The sequence below is a fragment of the Gossypium hirsutum genome, chromosome D03, assembly GCF_007990345.1.
Source record: "Gossypium hirsutum isolate 1008001.06 chromosome D03, Gossypium_hirsutum_v2.1, whole genome shotgun sequence".
NCBI lineage: Eukaryota > Viridiplantae > Streptophyta > Magnoliopsida > Malvales > Malvaceae > Gossypium > Gossypium hirsutum.
Genome location: NC_053439.1, coordinates 49,000,589 through 49,018,108, shown reverse-complemented (window position 1 = coordinate 49,018,108; position 17,520 = coordinate 49,000,589). Strand labels below are relative to the sequence as shown.

General features: G+C 31.4%; 4 protein-coding genes across 8 annotated transcripts; 3 read left to right on the top strand and 1 right to left on the bottom strand.

Moving 5' to 3' along the window:
• Nucleotides 1-559: 559 nt before the first annotated feature.
• LOC107963873 (probable aquaporin PIP2-2) lies at nt 560-2,208 on the top strand. Its single transcript, NM_001398484.1, has 4 exons — nt 560-926; nt 1,005-1,300; nt 1,599-1,739; nt 1,845-2,208. The coding sequence occupies exons 1-4, from the start codon at nt 602-604 to the stop codon at nt 1,956-1,958; spliced, it is 876 nt and encodes a 291-aa protein (NP_001385413.1). The 5' UTR covers nt 560-601; the 3' UTR covers nt 1,959-2,208.
• A 5,098-nt stretch (nt 2,209-7,306) lies between these two features.
• LOC121215574 (uncharacterized) lies at nt 7,307-8,125 on the top strand. The gene has a single exon (XM_041090366.1). It carries the CDS (start codon nt 7,546-7,548, stop codon nt 7,924-7,926), a length of 381 nt encoding a protein of 126 aa, XP_040946300.1. The 5' UTR covers nt 7,307-7,545; the 3' UTR covers nt 7,927-8,125.
• Nucleotides 8,126-10,911: 2,786 nt separating this feature from the next.
• On the bottom strand, nt 10,912-13,161 carry LOC121215573 (signal peptidase complex subunit 3B). The gene is made up of 7 exons (XM_041090365.1): nt 12,940-13,161; nt 12,373-12,598; nt 12,201-12,248; nt 11,938-12,000; nt 11,587-11,640; nt 11,344-11,430; nt 10,912-11,234 (listed from the first exon to the last, which is right to left on the bottom strand). The coding sequence occupies exons 2-7, from the start codon at nt 12,496-12,498 to the stop codon at nt 11,109-11,111; spliced, it is 504 nt and encodes a 167-aa protein (XP_040946299.1). The 5' UTR covers nt 12,499-12,598; nt 12,940-13,161; the 3' UTR covers nt 10,912-11,108.
• Nucleotides 13,162-13,968: 807 nt separating this feature from the next.
• Nucleotides 13,969-16,985, top strand: LOC121215572 (uncharacterized). 5 transcript variants are annotated; one of them, XM_041090364.1, is made up of 7 exons: nt 13,969-14,280; nt 14,553-14,629; nt 14,734-14,798; nt 15,221-15,267; nt 16,021-16,096; nt 16,455-16,524; nt 16,712-16,985. In XM_041090364.1, the coding sequence occupies exons 1-6, from the start codon at nt 14,015-14,017 to the stop codon at nt 16,491-16,493; spliced, it is 570 nt and encodes a 189-aa protein (XP_040946298.1). In that variant the 5' UTR covers nt 13,969-14,014; the 3' UTR covers nt 16,494-16,524; nt 16,712-16,985. The 5 variants fall into 5 exon arrangements, 2 of the variants coding, with proteins under 2 accessions (XP_040946298.1, XP_040946297.1); XR_005911489.1 differs by lacking the exon at nt 16,455-16,524 and adding an exon at nt 16,262-16,421 and having other exon boundaries at nt 13,989-14,280; XR_005911488.1 differs by lacking the exon at nt 16,455-16,524 and adding an exon at nt 16,258-16,421 and having other exon boundaries at nt 13,989-14,280.
• The last annotated feature ends 535 nt before the right edge of the window (nt 16,986-17,520 follow it).

The window sequence follows — 17,520 nt, the reverse complement described above, 5'->3', positions numbered from 1 at the left end:
TAATAATATTATTATGTTCAAATTGATACAATTTGACTAGCTCTTGTTAAAACAATTATGTGAAATTTTCTTTAAAAACACCCTAAGTGTTTAATTGAACATGGTTAATTGAATTTTCAGATGGTTCTGATTGTGTGATAGAATAATATATATATTTTTAAAGTTCATATCATCACTATAATTATAACAACAAACCGTGTTATCAATTTTGAATTACTAATAACATTATAAAAATTAAAGATAAAAATTTTAAAAATTAAAATAAGAGATTAAATTTTAAATTTCATCTTAATAGAGGGATTAAAATGAGAATTAGCCCTAAATACAAGTAAGACAGTTGAAAACTTTAAAAAAATAATAGGGAAATTAGAAAAATAAAAACAAATGAATAGTTAAGGGTGGGACCATGCAAATGAAGATAATCTAAAATTGGACGGCTTAGAATAAATGTTAAAAATAATCACATCATAATCAATCACCTTAATCACTATGATCATCATGATGTCGCCTCCTCTTGTTTGCCCCTTATATACACTCCCTCGCCCGCTCACCCCTCTTCACCCATAGCTTAAACGAACATTTTCACAGCTTAAAACACAATATGACTAAGGATATTGAGACCACGGCGGAGCAAGGCGGCGGAGCGGAGTTCTCAGCGAAGGACTACCAGGACCCACCACCGGCACCGTTGATTGACTTGGAAGAACTCACCAAATGGTCGCTTTATAGGGCGGCGATCGCTGAGTTCATTGCCACCCTTCTTTTCTTGTATGTCACGGTGTTGACTGTGATCGGGTATAAAGTCCAAACCGACCCGGTAAAGAATACTGTTGACCCGGATTGTGGTGGTGTTGGTATACTTGGTATTGCTTGGGCTTTTGGTGGCATGATCTTTATCCTTGTTTACTGCACTGCTGGTATCTCTGGTGAGTGTATAATTAAATGCAAACTTTTGGTATAACATTGGGTGAGGAAAACATTGTTGAAACGTGTGAACCCAACAGGAGGACACATCAACCCGGCGGTGACGTTTGGACTGTTCGTGGGGCGGAAGGTGTCACTGATCCGAGCCCTGTTGTACATGGTGGCTCAGTGCTTGGGTGCAATCTGTGGGTGTGGGTTGGTGAAGGCTTTCCAAAAGACTTACTACAATAGCTATGGAGGTGGTGCCAACGAGCTCCAAGATGGGTTCAACAAGGGCACCGGCTTGGGTGCTGAGATCATTGGCACCTTCGTTCTTGTCTACACTGTCTTCTCAGCCACTGATCCCAAGAGGAGTGCAAGGGATTCCCATGTTCCTGTATGTTCCCTTCTCTCTTCTATAAATGAACCAATTTTTATATTTGAGTCAAATTAAGAAATTGAAAGAAAATTAGGGGATCTTTGTAGATTGTCCATATGTAGACTTTGTTATACACAATCAATTTTCCACTAATTTCCTTAGTAGGAACTTTCATGGTTAGGCATATAGGAGGGTTGCCAACTTGCCATATTAAGTCCCTACTATTATTATTATTATTATTTTCTCAATTTTCAAATTATAAACATTATGAGTAATTATTTTCTTTGTATGCAAAAAAAATATATATATATTTAAGGTGTTGGCACCACTTCCCATTGGATTTGCCGTGTTCATGGTTCACCTTGCCACTATCCCTATCACTGGCACTGGCATCAATCCAGCAAGGAGCTTTGGAGCTGCTGTGATTTACAACCAAGAAAAAGCTTGGGATGATCAAGTAAATTTCCCTCTTCTTTTTTTTACTTTTACTTTTCCTAAATATATAAAATTTACATTTCCACTGAAAAAAAAATTAAATGAAATTCATGCGGTGTTATTTCAGTGGATATTCTGGGTTGGACCCTTCATTGGTGCTTTCGTTGCAGCCTTTTACCACCAATACATCCTAAGAGCAGCAGCCATTAAAGCCCTTGGATCTTTCAGGAGCAATGCTTAAAAACATTTCACCTTCATTACAATAAGAAAACAATGATGTAATAACAAATGAGGAATGAGAGCAAGTTTATGTCTTGTGGGAGGGGTTCCCTTTTGCAGTTTATTTTCTATACCATTGAGAAGGGGGGCCATTGAAATGTAAATAATAAAAGAAAAAAAAATTATGGATAAGGGTGTCTTTTCAATCCCTGTTTGTTTTTAATTTTTGTTGCTTTTTAAATGTAATTTTATATAATTAAGTTGTATTGTCATCTTTTATCATCTCCATTTCTTTTAATGTTGTTTTATTTTTGTATGCATAATATTATTGATTTGAGTCTCAACCACTCTCTTTAAATTATCTCTTTTCTCATCTATCATTATGCATTAACTTGCAACTCAAGTTAAGCATGCTGTAAGATACAGGATTTTCGTTTCAAAAGTAAATTCGATGAAATTATTGATGTGACATTAAATTATTAAAAATAAATTTTTATAAAATATTAGCTTATCCAACTGCTTCTTTTCAATCTGAAATGACTTAATCTTCCCTAAAGTTTAAGTCTATTTATCGTTAAATGTTATTAAACTCATCATGCTGACATTGATTTTGTGTGTGCGTGAAAGGAGTTTTTTCTTTAAAAGTATTCATATTAACATTTTAATTCTAATACTTAACAATCCAAACTAATTAATAATGTTATAAAATAAATACTAAATTAAAATTAAAAAAATAAATTCTAAATTTGAAACTAAAACTTGAACTTCGAGTACCTAATTGGAGCACCAATAAATTTATTTAACACTTTATTTCAATCCCAACTTTCTAGTTTATCTTTGCCATTATTTCTATAGGTATCTAAAGTTAATTCGTAATTATTGTATTTTGCTTGAAATAAGATGAAATTAATAGTTTAAGTATCACTTTTAAAAAAAAAAACCTTTAAATATATAAGGGGGAAAAAAGTACAATTTGAACGCGAATTTTTTAATTAAATCTTAATTTAGGATTAATACAATTTTTTGAGGTTCGTGCTGGACCATGCACCAAACATTTGTTGGTTATAAATATTTGGTTTCAATGATACTTTTATTAAGAATATGCTTTTAGTAAAGAGATAAAATATTAAAATTTTGCTTAATTGATTAACCTAAAACAAAAACTAGTACAATTAGTACTTGAGGATGACATCTTTAAAGAGATTAGATGAGTGAAATAAGAATTCCGTAAGCAAAATTGTTATAAAATAAAAAATAAATGTGTTAGGTCATATGAAATTTAGAGTTAATATACATTATCTTTCTCCTTATTTTATGGCCCTTTGGTCAATTTCTAGGGGTGTTAAGCTCTTTGATTATGAACGATTTGGCTTTAAATTACAAAAAAATTAGATGAGATTTTGCTGTTTTGAAAGCTGCATATGAAATTGAAATTAATATTATTTGATGTCACTATTATTGGAGTTATCAAATAACCAAAACTTAAGGTTTTTTATTACTTCTATTTCTATAAAAATCCTTGGAAATTTTGTTGGTAGATAAAAGAATAAAGCTTTAAGCTATGATTACAGCAGGATTAATCGCCATCAAACAATGGGTATGTAGTGCAATGGTTGTCATAATTTAATAAACCCCTCACACTCTCCGGTGGTTCTTCATGAATAATCAAGTGCTCCATTTCGCCTCGGACTTCTTTTGCGATACGATCTACCACCCTGTTACTCTTTCTTAATATCGGTTGAAACTTCACTTCCCAATCCTTAAGAAACTAGCCTTGAATGAGTCTAACTTCACTGTAGATATTATTTCCTACTAGCCCATTCTGAATAGTGGTTACCAACATAGAATTATCACTCTCGATCTCCACTCTAGGGCACCTCTTTGCCCAAGCAAATTTTAAGCCTTCAAGTAATGCTCGAGCTTCAATCTGAAAGATATCCGATAAACCCACCACCATTTCAAAACCCTCCATCCAATTACCATTCAGCTCTCTCACCACTCCACCTATAGCTGCTCTTGTTTTAAAAGTCGACACTGAATCATCAACGTTCACCTTCACCGATCCTTGGTTCGAAACTTGCCAATGACCCTTTATCATGGAGTTACACGCCCAATTTCCAGCCACTCTTTTAATAAATATAGACCTCGTCCAAGCTCTAGTAGAATTTATAAGCGCATGGTTGTTATTACTCACTTGATTGAAAATAGATTCATTTCGACTCTTCCAAAGAAATCAAGTCTTGACACCATATTATATTGGGATTCAATACTATCTTCATTTCCAATGTTCCAAATAATTTATTGCTCAAGCGGTAATCTAAAAGAGACATCCCATTTGCTTCTTGGGACAATAAATTTTCAAACCAAGCTCTCGAGATAAATTTTGAAATAGGTAAATGCTTTATATGGATATTTATAAAGAATTTTCCATATATTAAAAGGATTATATTTTATATTCAATAGACATATTAATCGAGATAGAGCGAGTTGATTTTGGGTCGGATTAATCTAGATTAAGTGAATTTGAGTTTTAAAATGTTCAAATCATTTTGGTTTAAGTCATTTAGCCTTGGAGCATTTTGGGTTCAGATTTTAGGTTTGAATTATTTTAAGTACAATTATTTTAATTTCAGATTTATTCGGATCAATTTAGATTTGAGTTATTTATTTTTATGCTCAAATTAAATTAAATCTATTTAAATTTTAATTTTAAATCAAAATCAACATATCTAATTTTAAATTAAAATATGAGTAGGACATAAATTTTATACTTAAATAATTGGCTACTTAAAGCATTCCACAATAACCAAAGATTTCATTAGAGCAAAATCTCAACCAGTAAAATTAGAATAAATTTTGTCATAGCTTAATTAATCAAATTCACCGTCGAGAAAGTATCGTCAATGCAGTACTAGAAATGTCTGGAATATAAGCATTCGATTGAGTTGAGTCAAATCAAGTCAAAACTTTTAAGTTAGTCGAGTTGACGAATTCTATTTTAAAAACCGAACTCAATTTAAATTTTTTTCAAATCAAATCAAATCGAGTAAAAAAATTTCAAGTCGAGTTAATGAATCCTATTGTTTATGCTCAATATTACGTTTACATGGACTGATTATTTAACTAGTAGACGAAGTACAATATTATTTAACTACATAAACAATATAATGGTTTTTCTTTTAACTTAACGAGCAAACATTTATCAAAATGAAATTGTTTTGTCTTTTTCTTATTCGGATTTTCGGATAACTCGAATTGTGTAATTCATATTCGAGTTAAACCGAAAATTTTAATTTTTTTAACTCGATTAACTCAAACTATTTAATACGAAATTTGAAATTTTTATTGAGTTTTTTAATCAAATCAGATTTTGCTCACCCCTAATACTTGGAACGATGAATACTTTAATCATTAGATCAACACATAGAGTTCAACTGTGGTTATTTTATATATATATCGTCAGTGTAGGACTTTTAATTTGTTTGGTAAGCTACACGTATTAATCAATAGAAATCATAAATTAACAAGCCAACCACCAAACAAGTTAAATACTCATATAAAAGAAAGTTAAATTATGTTTTAAGTTTATCTAGTTTTTGTCTATTTACAATTTAGTCATTATATTTTTATTTTCTAGATTTTAAAATTCAAATTCAATTGTTAACATTGTTAAAATTTTTATATTAAATTCATTAATGAACATTTTAAAATAAAAAATTTATCACTTGATTGCCATGTAATAAAAACAAACATTGCAATTAACCCGAATTTAAGAAAATAATTTATTAAAAATTATTATATTTTAAATTTTTTTTTTATAAATTTATATCAATTCTAATAATTTTTTAGTAATTTTAATATTTAATAATCTTTTATGATTTTTATAAATTTTTTTCTAATTTTTTAATCATTTTATGAGAAAATATTAAATTAAACTAAAAATTGTCACGTGTTACTATTTAATTGGTTCGCCAATTCTTTTAATGTTGGACGTAATTAATAATGAAAATCATTAACAGACAGACTTAATTAATTTTTTTTACAGTTTTTTAAGTATTTTTTTAACATATAAGCCCTTGAACATGTACATGGACCCAAAGGGTCCTCTTTGACTAAGCCAACTTTGAGATAAAAATGTACCCCATGAGAGGAATTAGCCCATTTAACTACTAAATCCACCTTTTCATTTTAAATGATTAAAAGGTTAGTATTAATATATCCGATGTACCACCAAAGGGAGTTATATAAAATTTATTGTTTCCTCGAAGATTCAAATCCGGATGAATTTTATAGATGAATATCTCTTAACCACTAAATCAATCGAATTCTCATTTTAAATACTATTATATGATAATATTTATGTCCATTTAATTATAAATTCGATTTTTAAAGTTCTGAATAAGATTAATCTCATAATCATACCAGATCGATTTTAGCCCGAACTTTTACAAATTTGAATTTATTAAATTCAAATTATTTTGAAAACCAATTTTTTGACTTTTTAAATTAACTCCAATTCGAATTTGCTTGTTTTACATCTCTACATATATAGGAATAAAATCTCCAAGACATGCCATCTCATGTGATGTGTGATGTGAGGATGCACATGAATGGCTAAAACATGTGAAGCCCTAAAGGTCCCCATCGGCTGAGAAAACCATGAATCTTGTGGAAATGTCAGAATGAGAAGTTACATCTCCTTCACATTTATATATGTTTTCCTTCTATTAAATTTGTAAATATAAACAATTTAACATATATTTTTTTAATATTTACTTACACAATTTATAAATAAAAAAATAACATATTATAAAATTAAAAAAAAAGGAACAAAATTAATTCTTTTTGTGCAGATTGGTTTCTAAAATAAACAGTTCTAACCAAATCCTCTCAAATATCGCACGTACCTTCTAGTTTGGATAAATAACATTACTCCTATGTGTTTAGGCCCTTTGCTGATCCTTCAAGCTAAGTAAAACCCTCTTATCATTACTTTTTATTTCATGTATTCATATTGTGTGTGTAGAGAAAATCATTCAGAACATTGATTCAATAAATGATGAGATTAGGGTATGATTTCTTTTCATTTGAATGGCAATATGAGTGGGATGATAAAATTACAACTGAGTCCACAAAAGGTGTTTGAGAAGGCACTCAATCATATAGAAACTTGGCTTTGAGAGAAAGGAAATAGAGATTAGAGGTCTAATTCTGCCCCTAATCCTTGTATTTCTTGGAGTTTTGAAATTTAGCCTTGAAACTAGAATCCAATTGATAACAATGTTGATTGACTTTTGTTAAATTTGAATATGTGCTATCGAATGGACTTTAATTTTTAAATCAGAGCTTTGAATATTAAAATGTTACGTGTTCAAGTTTTATGAGAATTCATTAATGATATCATCAATTCGATTTTAATTTTTAAATAAGAAAAGAACAAAGACTAAATTTCAAAAGCTCGAAGAATACATGAATAAGAGGTATGATTAAATCAAGAATAAAAACAAATCTAAGGGACCAAAATTAAATGCCAAGTAACAAGGACGCTTTATAAAAGCCAATTTAAAAGGTAACCGAATTTTTTAACTCATCAAAGAGTCAGAAAAAACATGAGTTCATTTGCTCCTTTCTTGCTTATCTTATCTTCTCTAGCTTTAGTTTCCATTGGCAGATGTGAAGAAAGAGCTCCTCATGGCATTGCATACGAGAGCCCCATGGCCTTTTCCCCCTCAGCATATGACTTTTTTCATCCCAAAACCCCTTGTGTAGCTTCCACGTGCTCACCATTGCCTGTTGCAGCTCAAGTTGATGGTTCAAAAGCACTTGCAAGCAAGGTGTCATCAGGGCATGGAGTGGGAGCTGGTGGAGTTGCTGCTGGCATTGTCTTTGGTTTGGCATTTGCAGTGCTTTTGGCAATGGGTGTTTACTATGTGCTCAACACCCGTCGTGTTAATGCGAATCGAGCCAACTCGGTTCAACCTGATGCCTAAATCATTTGCTCTTCAAACATCCAATCCTCGATGTACAATGTAGGCCAAGGCTTGATGGTGATGATGATGATGATGTAGGAGTTAGAATTAAGCATTTATGCTATCTTTTTTTTCCTCTGATCTTTGGATTTTTCTGCCACGCTTTAGTTCTGTTTTATGTTTGAAGTTGTTATACATAATTGTATGATAGTGTTTCACATATTTAGAGCAGTGAGTGCTTGATATGATGTTAATCATAGGATGCCTTAACTAACTTTTTCCTTGAGGAGCCACCAACAACTCAAACCTAACCATTTAAGCCCATCCACTCCACCCCAATGCTATAGAAAGATGTAAACACATTTCATGATCACTAGCCAAGTGCCATCACTGTCAGCTCAAGAGGTGTGACAAAATTACTCGATTCACAGTTAAAGCCTATGCCCCATGGTAGTTGTAGCCAGCTAGTTTTTGTTTCCATTCTCAACCCATGCAATTTTTTTTTACCCCAATTATCTTTTCAAGTTTTTACTTTTTTTTAAAGAGTAGAGAAAATGAATTAGTCAAGGTTTAAATTAGGAATAGTGTCACACAAAAATCAATTGATATTTTTATTTTACATAATAAAAAATTTAACTCTCAACAGTTATATATATTGTAAATTTGACACAGAAATACTAATTAAAATATTAAATTTTTAATAATATTCTACAGATTATCTTTCTATTCATTTTTTTTATTTCAAAAATTTCATGATCCCTTCCCGAACCAAACATGAACCTTTCGATTCATTTGACTCTCATGCTCAATTATTTATTATTTATTGAGAATTAATTCTCAATATCTTTTTTTCTAACATAATGAGCTTACCCTCTCCCTCTCGTCACTATTCATATTCAAAAATATCGAAATTGATTACTAATTCAAGACCAGAATATTCGAAGGATTCTTCTGACCAAAATAGAAAATATATAAAAAAACTAAAAAGTATAATAAATAAATAATAAATAAAAAATTTACATAGAAATTTCTAATTGTACTTAGAATTATATAATGTATATATTGTAATTTGTTAGCAAAGTTGTTTCTTTTTTTTTTCTTCAAATTCAAACAATTCTTCTCCCTTTATACATAGGTCATTGATTTAGCATTAGAAAAAGAGGCTTAAATCATTTTATCGACATGAGTGTTTTATATCGAAAAAATATTTTTGTTTTGAAAATATTTCTATATTTAGTAACATAGTAGTAGAAAGAGTATCCTGCTACATCCGAACTCAATCGAGTTTGGCTTAACCATGTTAATGGTCCCTGATTATTGGTCACGAAATACTATGGTTCTATAATATGATTTTAAAAATTTATTCAGAAATAATTTGCAACATTATTCGTCTTATATGCCACTCGTCAACAAATAATTTAAAAAATAAAAAATCATTTAAAGTTCATAAAAATTCAAAAAAAAAACATTAAATATATACAAGCTCATGTTTAAAAAATTAATTTTTGTCAATATTTCCATTAAAAAAATCTATTTGACTCTTAAAAAAGTTTATGATCAAATTTAGGCTCTTTTAAAAAAAAAATCAAGGGTCAAATAGAACTTCAAAAAAATAACTAAATTGACAAAAATGCAAATGTTTAGGACTAAATTTTTCATTATACCTTTTTATTTTATGATGTAGACAATAATGCACTTGTGATTAGATTTAGATGTTGGATGCACTTGTGATTAGATTTAGATGTTGGATCCCAACTAAACCAACTAGGGATTTACAATTTGATAATAAGAGAAACGCCATGTTATTTGGAAACATGAATTTGGATAATTTCTTCATAAATATATAATGATGTTTTACACTCTACTTTCTTAAAAAATAAAAATAGAAAAAAAAACCTTAATCAATTAACCAATCAACTTAAATCTATTCAAACTTAAACCTTAACTGATTTAACCCAACTAAATTAACATCATTCATAAAATACTAATAGAAGAGACTTTGGATTTTACATAAAATATAAGTTCAAAAAAATAAGAACTTATTTTTTCTGCCCACCCTATGCAAATGCCAGCGGCTTTTAACTAATGAAAATGGTCCCTGCCTCATTGCCTGCTCATTACAACCATGTGCCCAAATTCACCCCACCCCCCGTTCTTGATTAGGACGTATCATCAAAATCCCAGAGGGGCAACATTAAATTACCATAGTTATAACCAGTTTAACTGTAAACTGTAGGGTACCCTATCCTTCCAACTGGATAAGTTTCGAAACATCTTTCCCATTGTTCCTCCTACAGACAACAGACAAAACTGCTCTCTAGTCTAACTCAGACGAATTTGGAAGTGAAAATGTGGTTATTGCACTTACATGTAACTATCGACCAGTTCCATGGGAAAAGCCAAGAACAGCTGTTGTTTTTGCCCCATAGGAACACCCCGGTCCTACTTAAGAACAAATTACATCAGAGCCGGTTGATTTTGTTCAAGTCTATAAATGACTGCTACACAACCTGTAAATATTATATATAGGGGAGGATCATAGTACTTTAATGAACTAATCAAGAAAACATCCAAGATTATATAGATCATAACCATTAATCAAAGCCTAGAAACAACCTTTCTTAGCATCTAAGAAACTACTTTCAATGGCAGATGTCAAGATTATGTTTGTCTGAGTGCAATGCTTGCAGGTTCTAGCATATGATTATATCCCTAATGGAAATGCAGGAAACCACCCATACGGTAAACATTAGTTTCCTCGAAATTGGTGTCCAAGGATCAGCTTACACATCATCTTCAGCCATTGACTGCTTTCTTGACCTCGAGCATGTAAATCAATCCCTCTTTGAAACCCATTGCTTACTTAGATCAAATAGGGTAAAAGAAAAAGCATACTTATGTCTAAAATCTAATTCATGAAGGTTATATTCATCAAAGAAGTTTTCAGTGCAAACTGCGAAGCAATGTGTATGGCCTTTTTTTAACACTTCGAAAGATTCTTTCTTGTTTCAATCTAAAAGTTAAATTCATTTACTCACTTTCTCAAGCATAAGTGTCAATGTTTCAAACTTTCTAATTCAACTTAATGTCCCCACTAAGAGGACACTAGATTTCAAGTTCTCTGGTTCAGCTGGGCTGTAATGTCCGCATATCAAGAAGGCTAAAGTTACAGCAGCCTCAAAAACATGATAGTGAAGAAAACCTTATCTATATTCCTCCGGTAAGCTATAACCGGTCAGGACTATTTTGTCAGCGAACATCTTTCCGGTCTTAGGCATGACATGCCAGTGCAATGTTAAGTTGAATTTTTTGCCACGGAGATTGTTTCCCTAGATAATGAAAGATCCAAGAAAAGAGATGATTATCCTCCATTGCAAGAAAGCCCTAATCAATTTAGGTAAATATGATGAACAAGCTACTTCATCTGAACGAGCATACCTGATCAACAAAGCGATACTTGTTTGAGGTGTGGATCCAAAACTTAGCATGTTCTTTGGCAGGTATAATGGCATCCCAAAGTGAGACCTGTACAACACCATGTCCAAAAAAAATCAACTAGTGAACATATTTTCTGCTAAGATCAACATAAACAAAGAATTTTATATGCTAATGACAGTAAGCAGGCCAGAGGATTGACAAGTCAGATACTTAGGGTATTTAACCAGGGAAATTAACCTTTACCTGATTCAAGGAATTCTTTCGGGTTTCGTACTCAGCTGCTACAAAAATGAATACCTGTGATATAGTATTTTAAACCAGCTTAAAAAATGACGATGATGATTACAACAAAAAGCAACTGATTACAAAAGGGAAGCCTAATCAAATCATCACCCCATCAAAATTAGAATTGTTGGGTGACAAATATGAGTTATAGAAATACATGAACGCAAGAAGGAAAAAGAAGCATCAGAATAGAACCAAAATGAAAATTTTCTTCTATCTCATGTACTGATAAGATCCTACTATAATTGAAAGAAGCAAATGCCATAGAGTTCTAACAGAAGAAACCATAAAGATCTAGAAATAGCAAACCTGTTTTGTGTTCCAAGTAAACAATGACTGCAAATCAGCTGATACATTCATCGTTAGGCTGACCTACATAAGTCAAAAGCTTTTACTTAGAATTTACCAACAACAAACAGCAATCAATTAATTAGTGGCGTGCGGCTGCAAATAAGATAATAATAACTAAAGGAACATATTACCAAGAAGGGGGGTAGTGGGAAGAGATACACATGATCAAGTAGTTCTCTATCAAACACAATTCAAAAGCCCATGACCGAAAACAACATTACCTCATCATGCCCCTGTGGCTGCTTCTGGAACCAATTAATGTTCATAATCTACAATCACGCCAAGCAAAACAAAATAAGAGATTAAAATAAAACACGAAACAGTCCAAAAAGCAATTCCAAAATTTTCGATCTAAAAAGGTATCCAATTATGAATATAAGAGTAGAGATGGACCTTGATCTCTGCAGAGGGAGAGGGAGTGTTGAAGTTGTCCGAGAGAGATGTGATGGCGCACATTAGCGCTAGAATAGTCACGGCAAATGTTAGCAAACCATTTAATCTGTACCCAAAAGAATGCATCTTTTCCTCTTCCTTTGCTTTGTTTTAATCCTACTGCTGCTCAAATTTAAGTTCAGTTCCTCTGTTACTAGGATCTAAAGTACAACGATCCAGAGTCAACCTAATAACAAAATTCAGAAAAAGTCAACACCAAAGGCAAAAACCCAACATCAAATCGACTAGGTTTCCGTATGAGAGTAAAGTCACCCAAGATCAAAATCAACCAAAAAGAAAGCCCAATAAATAAACAGACATAAGAAATTAAAAAACCAACTAAAACAATAAAATTTAGAAGAAAAAAAATTATCTAAAAGAAATCACGAGAACGATATTATTGCAATCAAAGCAAAAATTGAAAACTAAAGACAGTAAATAAGAGCATAAAATTATAAATCTGAGCTCTGATTGAACACAATGCAAATTAATCAAACAAAATGATCGAAGGAGATAATAAAATTTTACCTAGAAGTGAAGGGAGAGGAGAGGGAAGATGCAAAGAAAATTAAAACCAGATACGGAAGAATTAAGAAAAGAAGTGGGAAGGGGGTTTCGAAACGGGTTTTACTTTTATTATACTTTGCTGATTTTTACTTTCAAAATAAATTTTCCAGTTATAAATAGTAAACTAGAGGGATAATAGTAATTTTAATCCTCAATATTTATAAATTATGTTAATTTGTTCTTGATTCTAAAAATTCTAACCTTCAATATTTACACATTTTGTAATTTGGCTTTTTTACAAATTTGCTTTTCTTTATGACCCTTCCAACTAAAAAGCTAAAAAAATAAATTTATTAGATAAATTTGGTTGAAAATATACAAACAATAGAAACACTCAAAAATCCAAGATAATTATTTTTCATCTTTTCTCATTCTTTTAAAATTAACCCTCAATGTAAAAACAAAAAAGTAAAACCGCAAAAGAAGACGATTTGCACAAAGTGTGAATGTTGAGGGATAATTCTTTTTAGAGCCAAGATTAAATTGACATAATTTATAAATGTTGAAGGCTAAAGTAGCTATTATGCTAATTTTAAAAGTTATTACAGTTAGCTAACTAATAACCAAAGAATAAATTTACTAATGATTGAATGACAATTTTGTAACTTTTTATAGTTGAAAAACAAAAAAAGATACTTATAAATCCAATCCTCACCAAAAAAATATATATATATTTATAGTTCAAAATTTTAATTCCTTTGCACCAAGAAATTTATATCTGTATATGTATGTTTTCTCGTGTTTTTTTATTGAGTTATACTATGCTTAATATTTGGATGAATAAAAATTTGATGATTAAATTTTTAATTATTTAATATGCTTAAAACTTGAAATTTGATTAAAAAAATTTTAATTATTGAATTGAAAGTTTAAATCGTGATATTAAAATTTTGATTAGTAAAGAAAATGGTATAAAATTTGTCGTCGCATGCTAGATTGAGGACCTAGTAAGCTAGATACAGAAACCTACAACTTGTTTGATTTGATGTATTGGCATAGCGAACCAATACAGCGAACCAAACGCACCCCTAAGAGCATGTTTGGTTGGGGGAATAGGAATCCATTCCCCCCTATTCCCTGGGCCCACCATCAAATAAACGTTTGGTTGGGTTTAATCCTATTACACCCCTGTTCCCTTTTGTGTCTATTACTGATATTGGCTGTAATAGCCATTCTGAGTTTGAAGCGGGGAATAGAGATTCCCCATCAATTCCCAATTTTATTTTCCTTTTTTTGCCCTCATCCTCTCTCGGCGTTTCCCAATTTTTTCCCTTCCAGATTTCTACTTCTTCTTCTGGTTCGGTACGCTTCTTTTCTTCTCACATTTCTTCTTTTCTCCATTTTCTTTTCTCCAGATTTCTGCTTCTTCTTCCAAATTTTTTTCCCTGTTTTTCTTTTCTTTTCTTTTCTGTAAAATCGATTTTGATTTTGATTTTGCTTTTGCTTTTGCTTGTGCTCAAATCTGGAATATTTCTTTTCTGTAATGTTTTCATCGCTTTATAGCTTTGTTAATGTACTATATTTCATAATTTTTTTAGAACAAAAGTTCTTTTGTTTGTTGTGTTCTTGAACAGTCCTTCAGGAAAGCTAGTTCAGATCGAGCACGCCTTGACAGCAGTAGGATCGGGTCAAACGTATCTTGGAATCCAAGGTTTCTTTGTTTCCTTTTTAAAAAAGGGTTTTGGGATTTTAGAAGTAGTAAAAAAGTTGCTGATGGTTTTGATTTTTATGCTAATAAATGGTTTTAAATTACAGCTGCTAATGGGGTAGTAATTGCTACTGAGAAGAAATTGCCTTCAATCTTGGTTGATGAAACCTCTGTGAGTATATTATTTAGTACCATACACTCAAACTTTCTATTTGCATTTAAATTTCTAGATTTTCCCATGTTACATCGACCTCGGTGTCAATATGACCTTGGGTATTGGGTTTACCAAAAATTAGGGAATGGTTGAATGCACTCACTTCCTAGCGATAGAAACATGCAATGCTTGTACTTGCTTAATTACATTTAGTTTTTGTTTTGAGAAAATATGTAAGGCTCTATGTTATCATGTAAAAGATAACTGATAATTGATGATGCTTTAGTTTTCTTTTCCTGGTAGAATTAGTTAGTTCTTTTGAAGCAATTCAACTTTATAATGTATGAAGATTAAAAGCCTAGGGTATTCAATTTCTAGTTCCATGCTGATGATTTTTTGTTAATTACCACAAAATGTGGACATTTGATGTCTGATTTCAGGTTCAGAAAATACAGTGTCTGACACCAAATATTGGAGTTGTTTACAGGTTTCTTTTCATTCTGCAATTATCTGGAAAGCTCGGTTATTTTGTTCTTTTAGTTGGAGATATATTGGATCTGATTAACATGCATATTGCATTAAACTGCTTGAAAATCAAATCTGCAATTATCTCTGTGTTTCGCCAATGTCTTGAGCAAGTACCAGTTCATGTGCATCTATGACATTGTTGACTACCAAACAGGGAGTTCAAAAGGAGCACCCTAAGTTACTAACTTCACGTTTCATAAGTTGGTCTATCGTAGAATACTCAGTTTCTAAATATCGACAATCCAGTACATGACCATTTTTTGTTTCATGGAATTTATTCCTTTTTTAAAAAAGCTTTCCTTCCTTTTCTTTTTGTTCTATGCCTTGATTGATATATGAAGAATTCATTTACTCATATCCTATTTGTCAGAGAATTTTTTATTTATGATCTTGCTGTCTTGTTATGGTTTTTTTGTAAGGAAGCTCTGTAAGTTGTTAACCATGTAATATAGTTTCTTTTATGGTTTATTATTTTGTGCCACGTATTGCTATATCCAACAAAAGAAAGGAGACTGTGCTTTTGAGTTTGAAAGACGGTTAGGCATGTAGAAAGGTGAAATGTGTTTCTTTCAAAATACGTAGGTTTGATTACTAGGCTACTAAGTAAGTAGCTCATCACCATTTCTATGTTTTAATACAGTTCTTTGCTGCTAATATAACTTCTATATTTCTTGATATATAGATTCACATAAATCTTCATATTGTTCTGCAGTAGTATGGGCCCTAATTTTCGAGTTTTGGTTCGGAAAAGTAGAAAGCAGGCAGAACAGTATCATAGATTGTATAAGGTATTGATGGCTCTTAATGACGCTTAGTTTACTTAATTTCTAACCTATGTGCATCTGGGAAAAAATTATGTCAGATCAAATTATGGTATTGTAGCTTTGGTCTGTTCTATTGATCAAAGTTAATATTTTGGCCTTAATATTTTTGCATTATGTCGGAGCTGAAAGTGGAATATGAGAAGGGAACTTCAGAGAAAAATGGCAATGTTGTAGATCACTATTTTTTCACATGCCTTATGACCCATGGCCTTGCTGCTATGTTTTGAGTCCGTTTGAATTGGACCAAAAAAGTGGAAATGCTAAATTGTGCAATCCTCTTGCTTTGATGGTAAGTTTGATGTATCTTTCTTTTTCTTTGTAGTGGTTTAAGGCCTTTTGGTGTATCTCTACTGGTTGCTAGATACGATGACAATGGTCCACAATTGTATCAGGTATTTCTCATAGATAATAGTTGATTATATTTCTCATAGACCAAAATTAATGGTCTTCTTAACTGCTCCATTTTTTGGCATTATTTTTGTATCTCTTTTATATTATCAGGGTTTTGGATTTTTCTAAGCTCAGGTATATGTGCACAAGTCATAGAATTTTAAAATTTTTCCCTTGGATCATGTTTAGGACGTGAAAGCAATTGGATTAACACAGGGTGATGCGACTATGGAATCTTCCCCAGTTTCTCAAACAACAGATCTGAGGCCTACTTTTTCAGATAATGTACCTAATCTAGGTAATGGTGGAAATGTTCCGGCAATGAATGTGAATAATAAACTGCCCACAGTATAGATTTGTAACATTCTATACCTGACTCGATTGTTGAATTCGAGTTACGGGATATCATACTTGTTGTCGGAACAATTATGATCAATTTCAATTCAATTTAACAATTAGTACATATTATAAAGTTCAAAATATCATTTTGTCATGTTATACAATCGTATACGAGACTTGTACAAGTTTACGGAAGCTCAATAGATAATTTAAGATTGAATAAGGATCAAATTGTAAAAATTTTAAACTATCGAGTTGATGACATGATTTTAGGGGTTCTAGGTCGAGATGTAACTCATTAACTTGTCCTCATTGTGACATTGAGAGCTTGACATCACGATGCTTGTGCAAAGAATAAACAAACCGCATGCTAAGTGAAAAAGCTTAGTGGTACTTTCAAAGCTCAAATCATATAAATTAAAACATTAAGATAATAAGCATATAACCGATGCATAATTCAATTTTAACCAATTCAAACAATGTATTCATGATTCATTATCTCATTTAGCAATTCAATAAAAACATGACATGACAAATTTTCTACCATTAAGGATGTATGTGATACCATTTGATTATACCAATATCACATTTCTTTATCGAATCTACTGATTCGCTAAGTTTCCATATCGACCCTCCAAGCTTTTAACCGATTCGCATGG

Coding starts and splice junctions, on each gene's coding strand:
- LOC121215574 (XM_041090366.1), top strand. CDS start 7,546: ATGAGTTCATTTGCTCCTTTCTTGCTTATCTTATCTTCTCTAGCTTTA.
- LOC121215573 (XM_041090365.1), bottom strand. CDS start 12,498: ATGCATTCTTTTGGGTACAGATTAAATGGTTTGCTAACATTTGCCGTG. Junction 12,001..12,200: donor AGCCACAGGGGCATGATGAG/GTAATGTTGTTT, acceptor TGACTTATGTAG/GTCAGCCTAACGATGAATGT. Junction 11,235..11,343: donor AGTATCGCTTTGTTGATCAG/GTATGCTCGTTC, acceptor TTCATTATCTAG/GGAAACAATCTCCGTGGCAA.
- LOC121215572 (XM_041090363.1), top strand. CDS start 14,015: ATGTTTGGTTGGGGGAATAGGAATCCATTCCCCCCTATTCCCTGGGCC. Junction 14,630..14,733: donor AACGTATCTTGGAATCCAAG/GTTTCTTTGTTT, acceptor TTTAAATTACAG/CTGCTAATGGGGTAGTAATT. Junction 14,799..15,220: donor TCTTGGTTGATGAAACCTCT/GTGAGTATATTA, acceptor GTCTGATTTCAG/GTTCAGAAAATACAGTGTCT.
- LOC107963873 (NM_001398484.1), top strand. CDS start 602: ATGACTAAGGATATTGAGACCACGGCGGAGCAAGGCGGCGGAGCGGAG. Junction 927..1,004: donor CTGCACTGCTGGTATCTCTG/GTGAGTGTATAA, acceptor TGAACCCAACAG/GAGGACACATCAACCCGGCG. Junction 1,740..1,844: donor AAAAAGCTTGGGATGATCAA/GTAAATTTCCCT, acceptor GTGTTATTTCAG/TGGATATTCTGGGTTGGACC.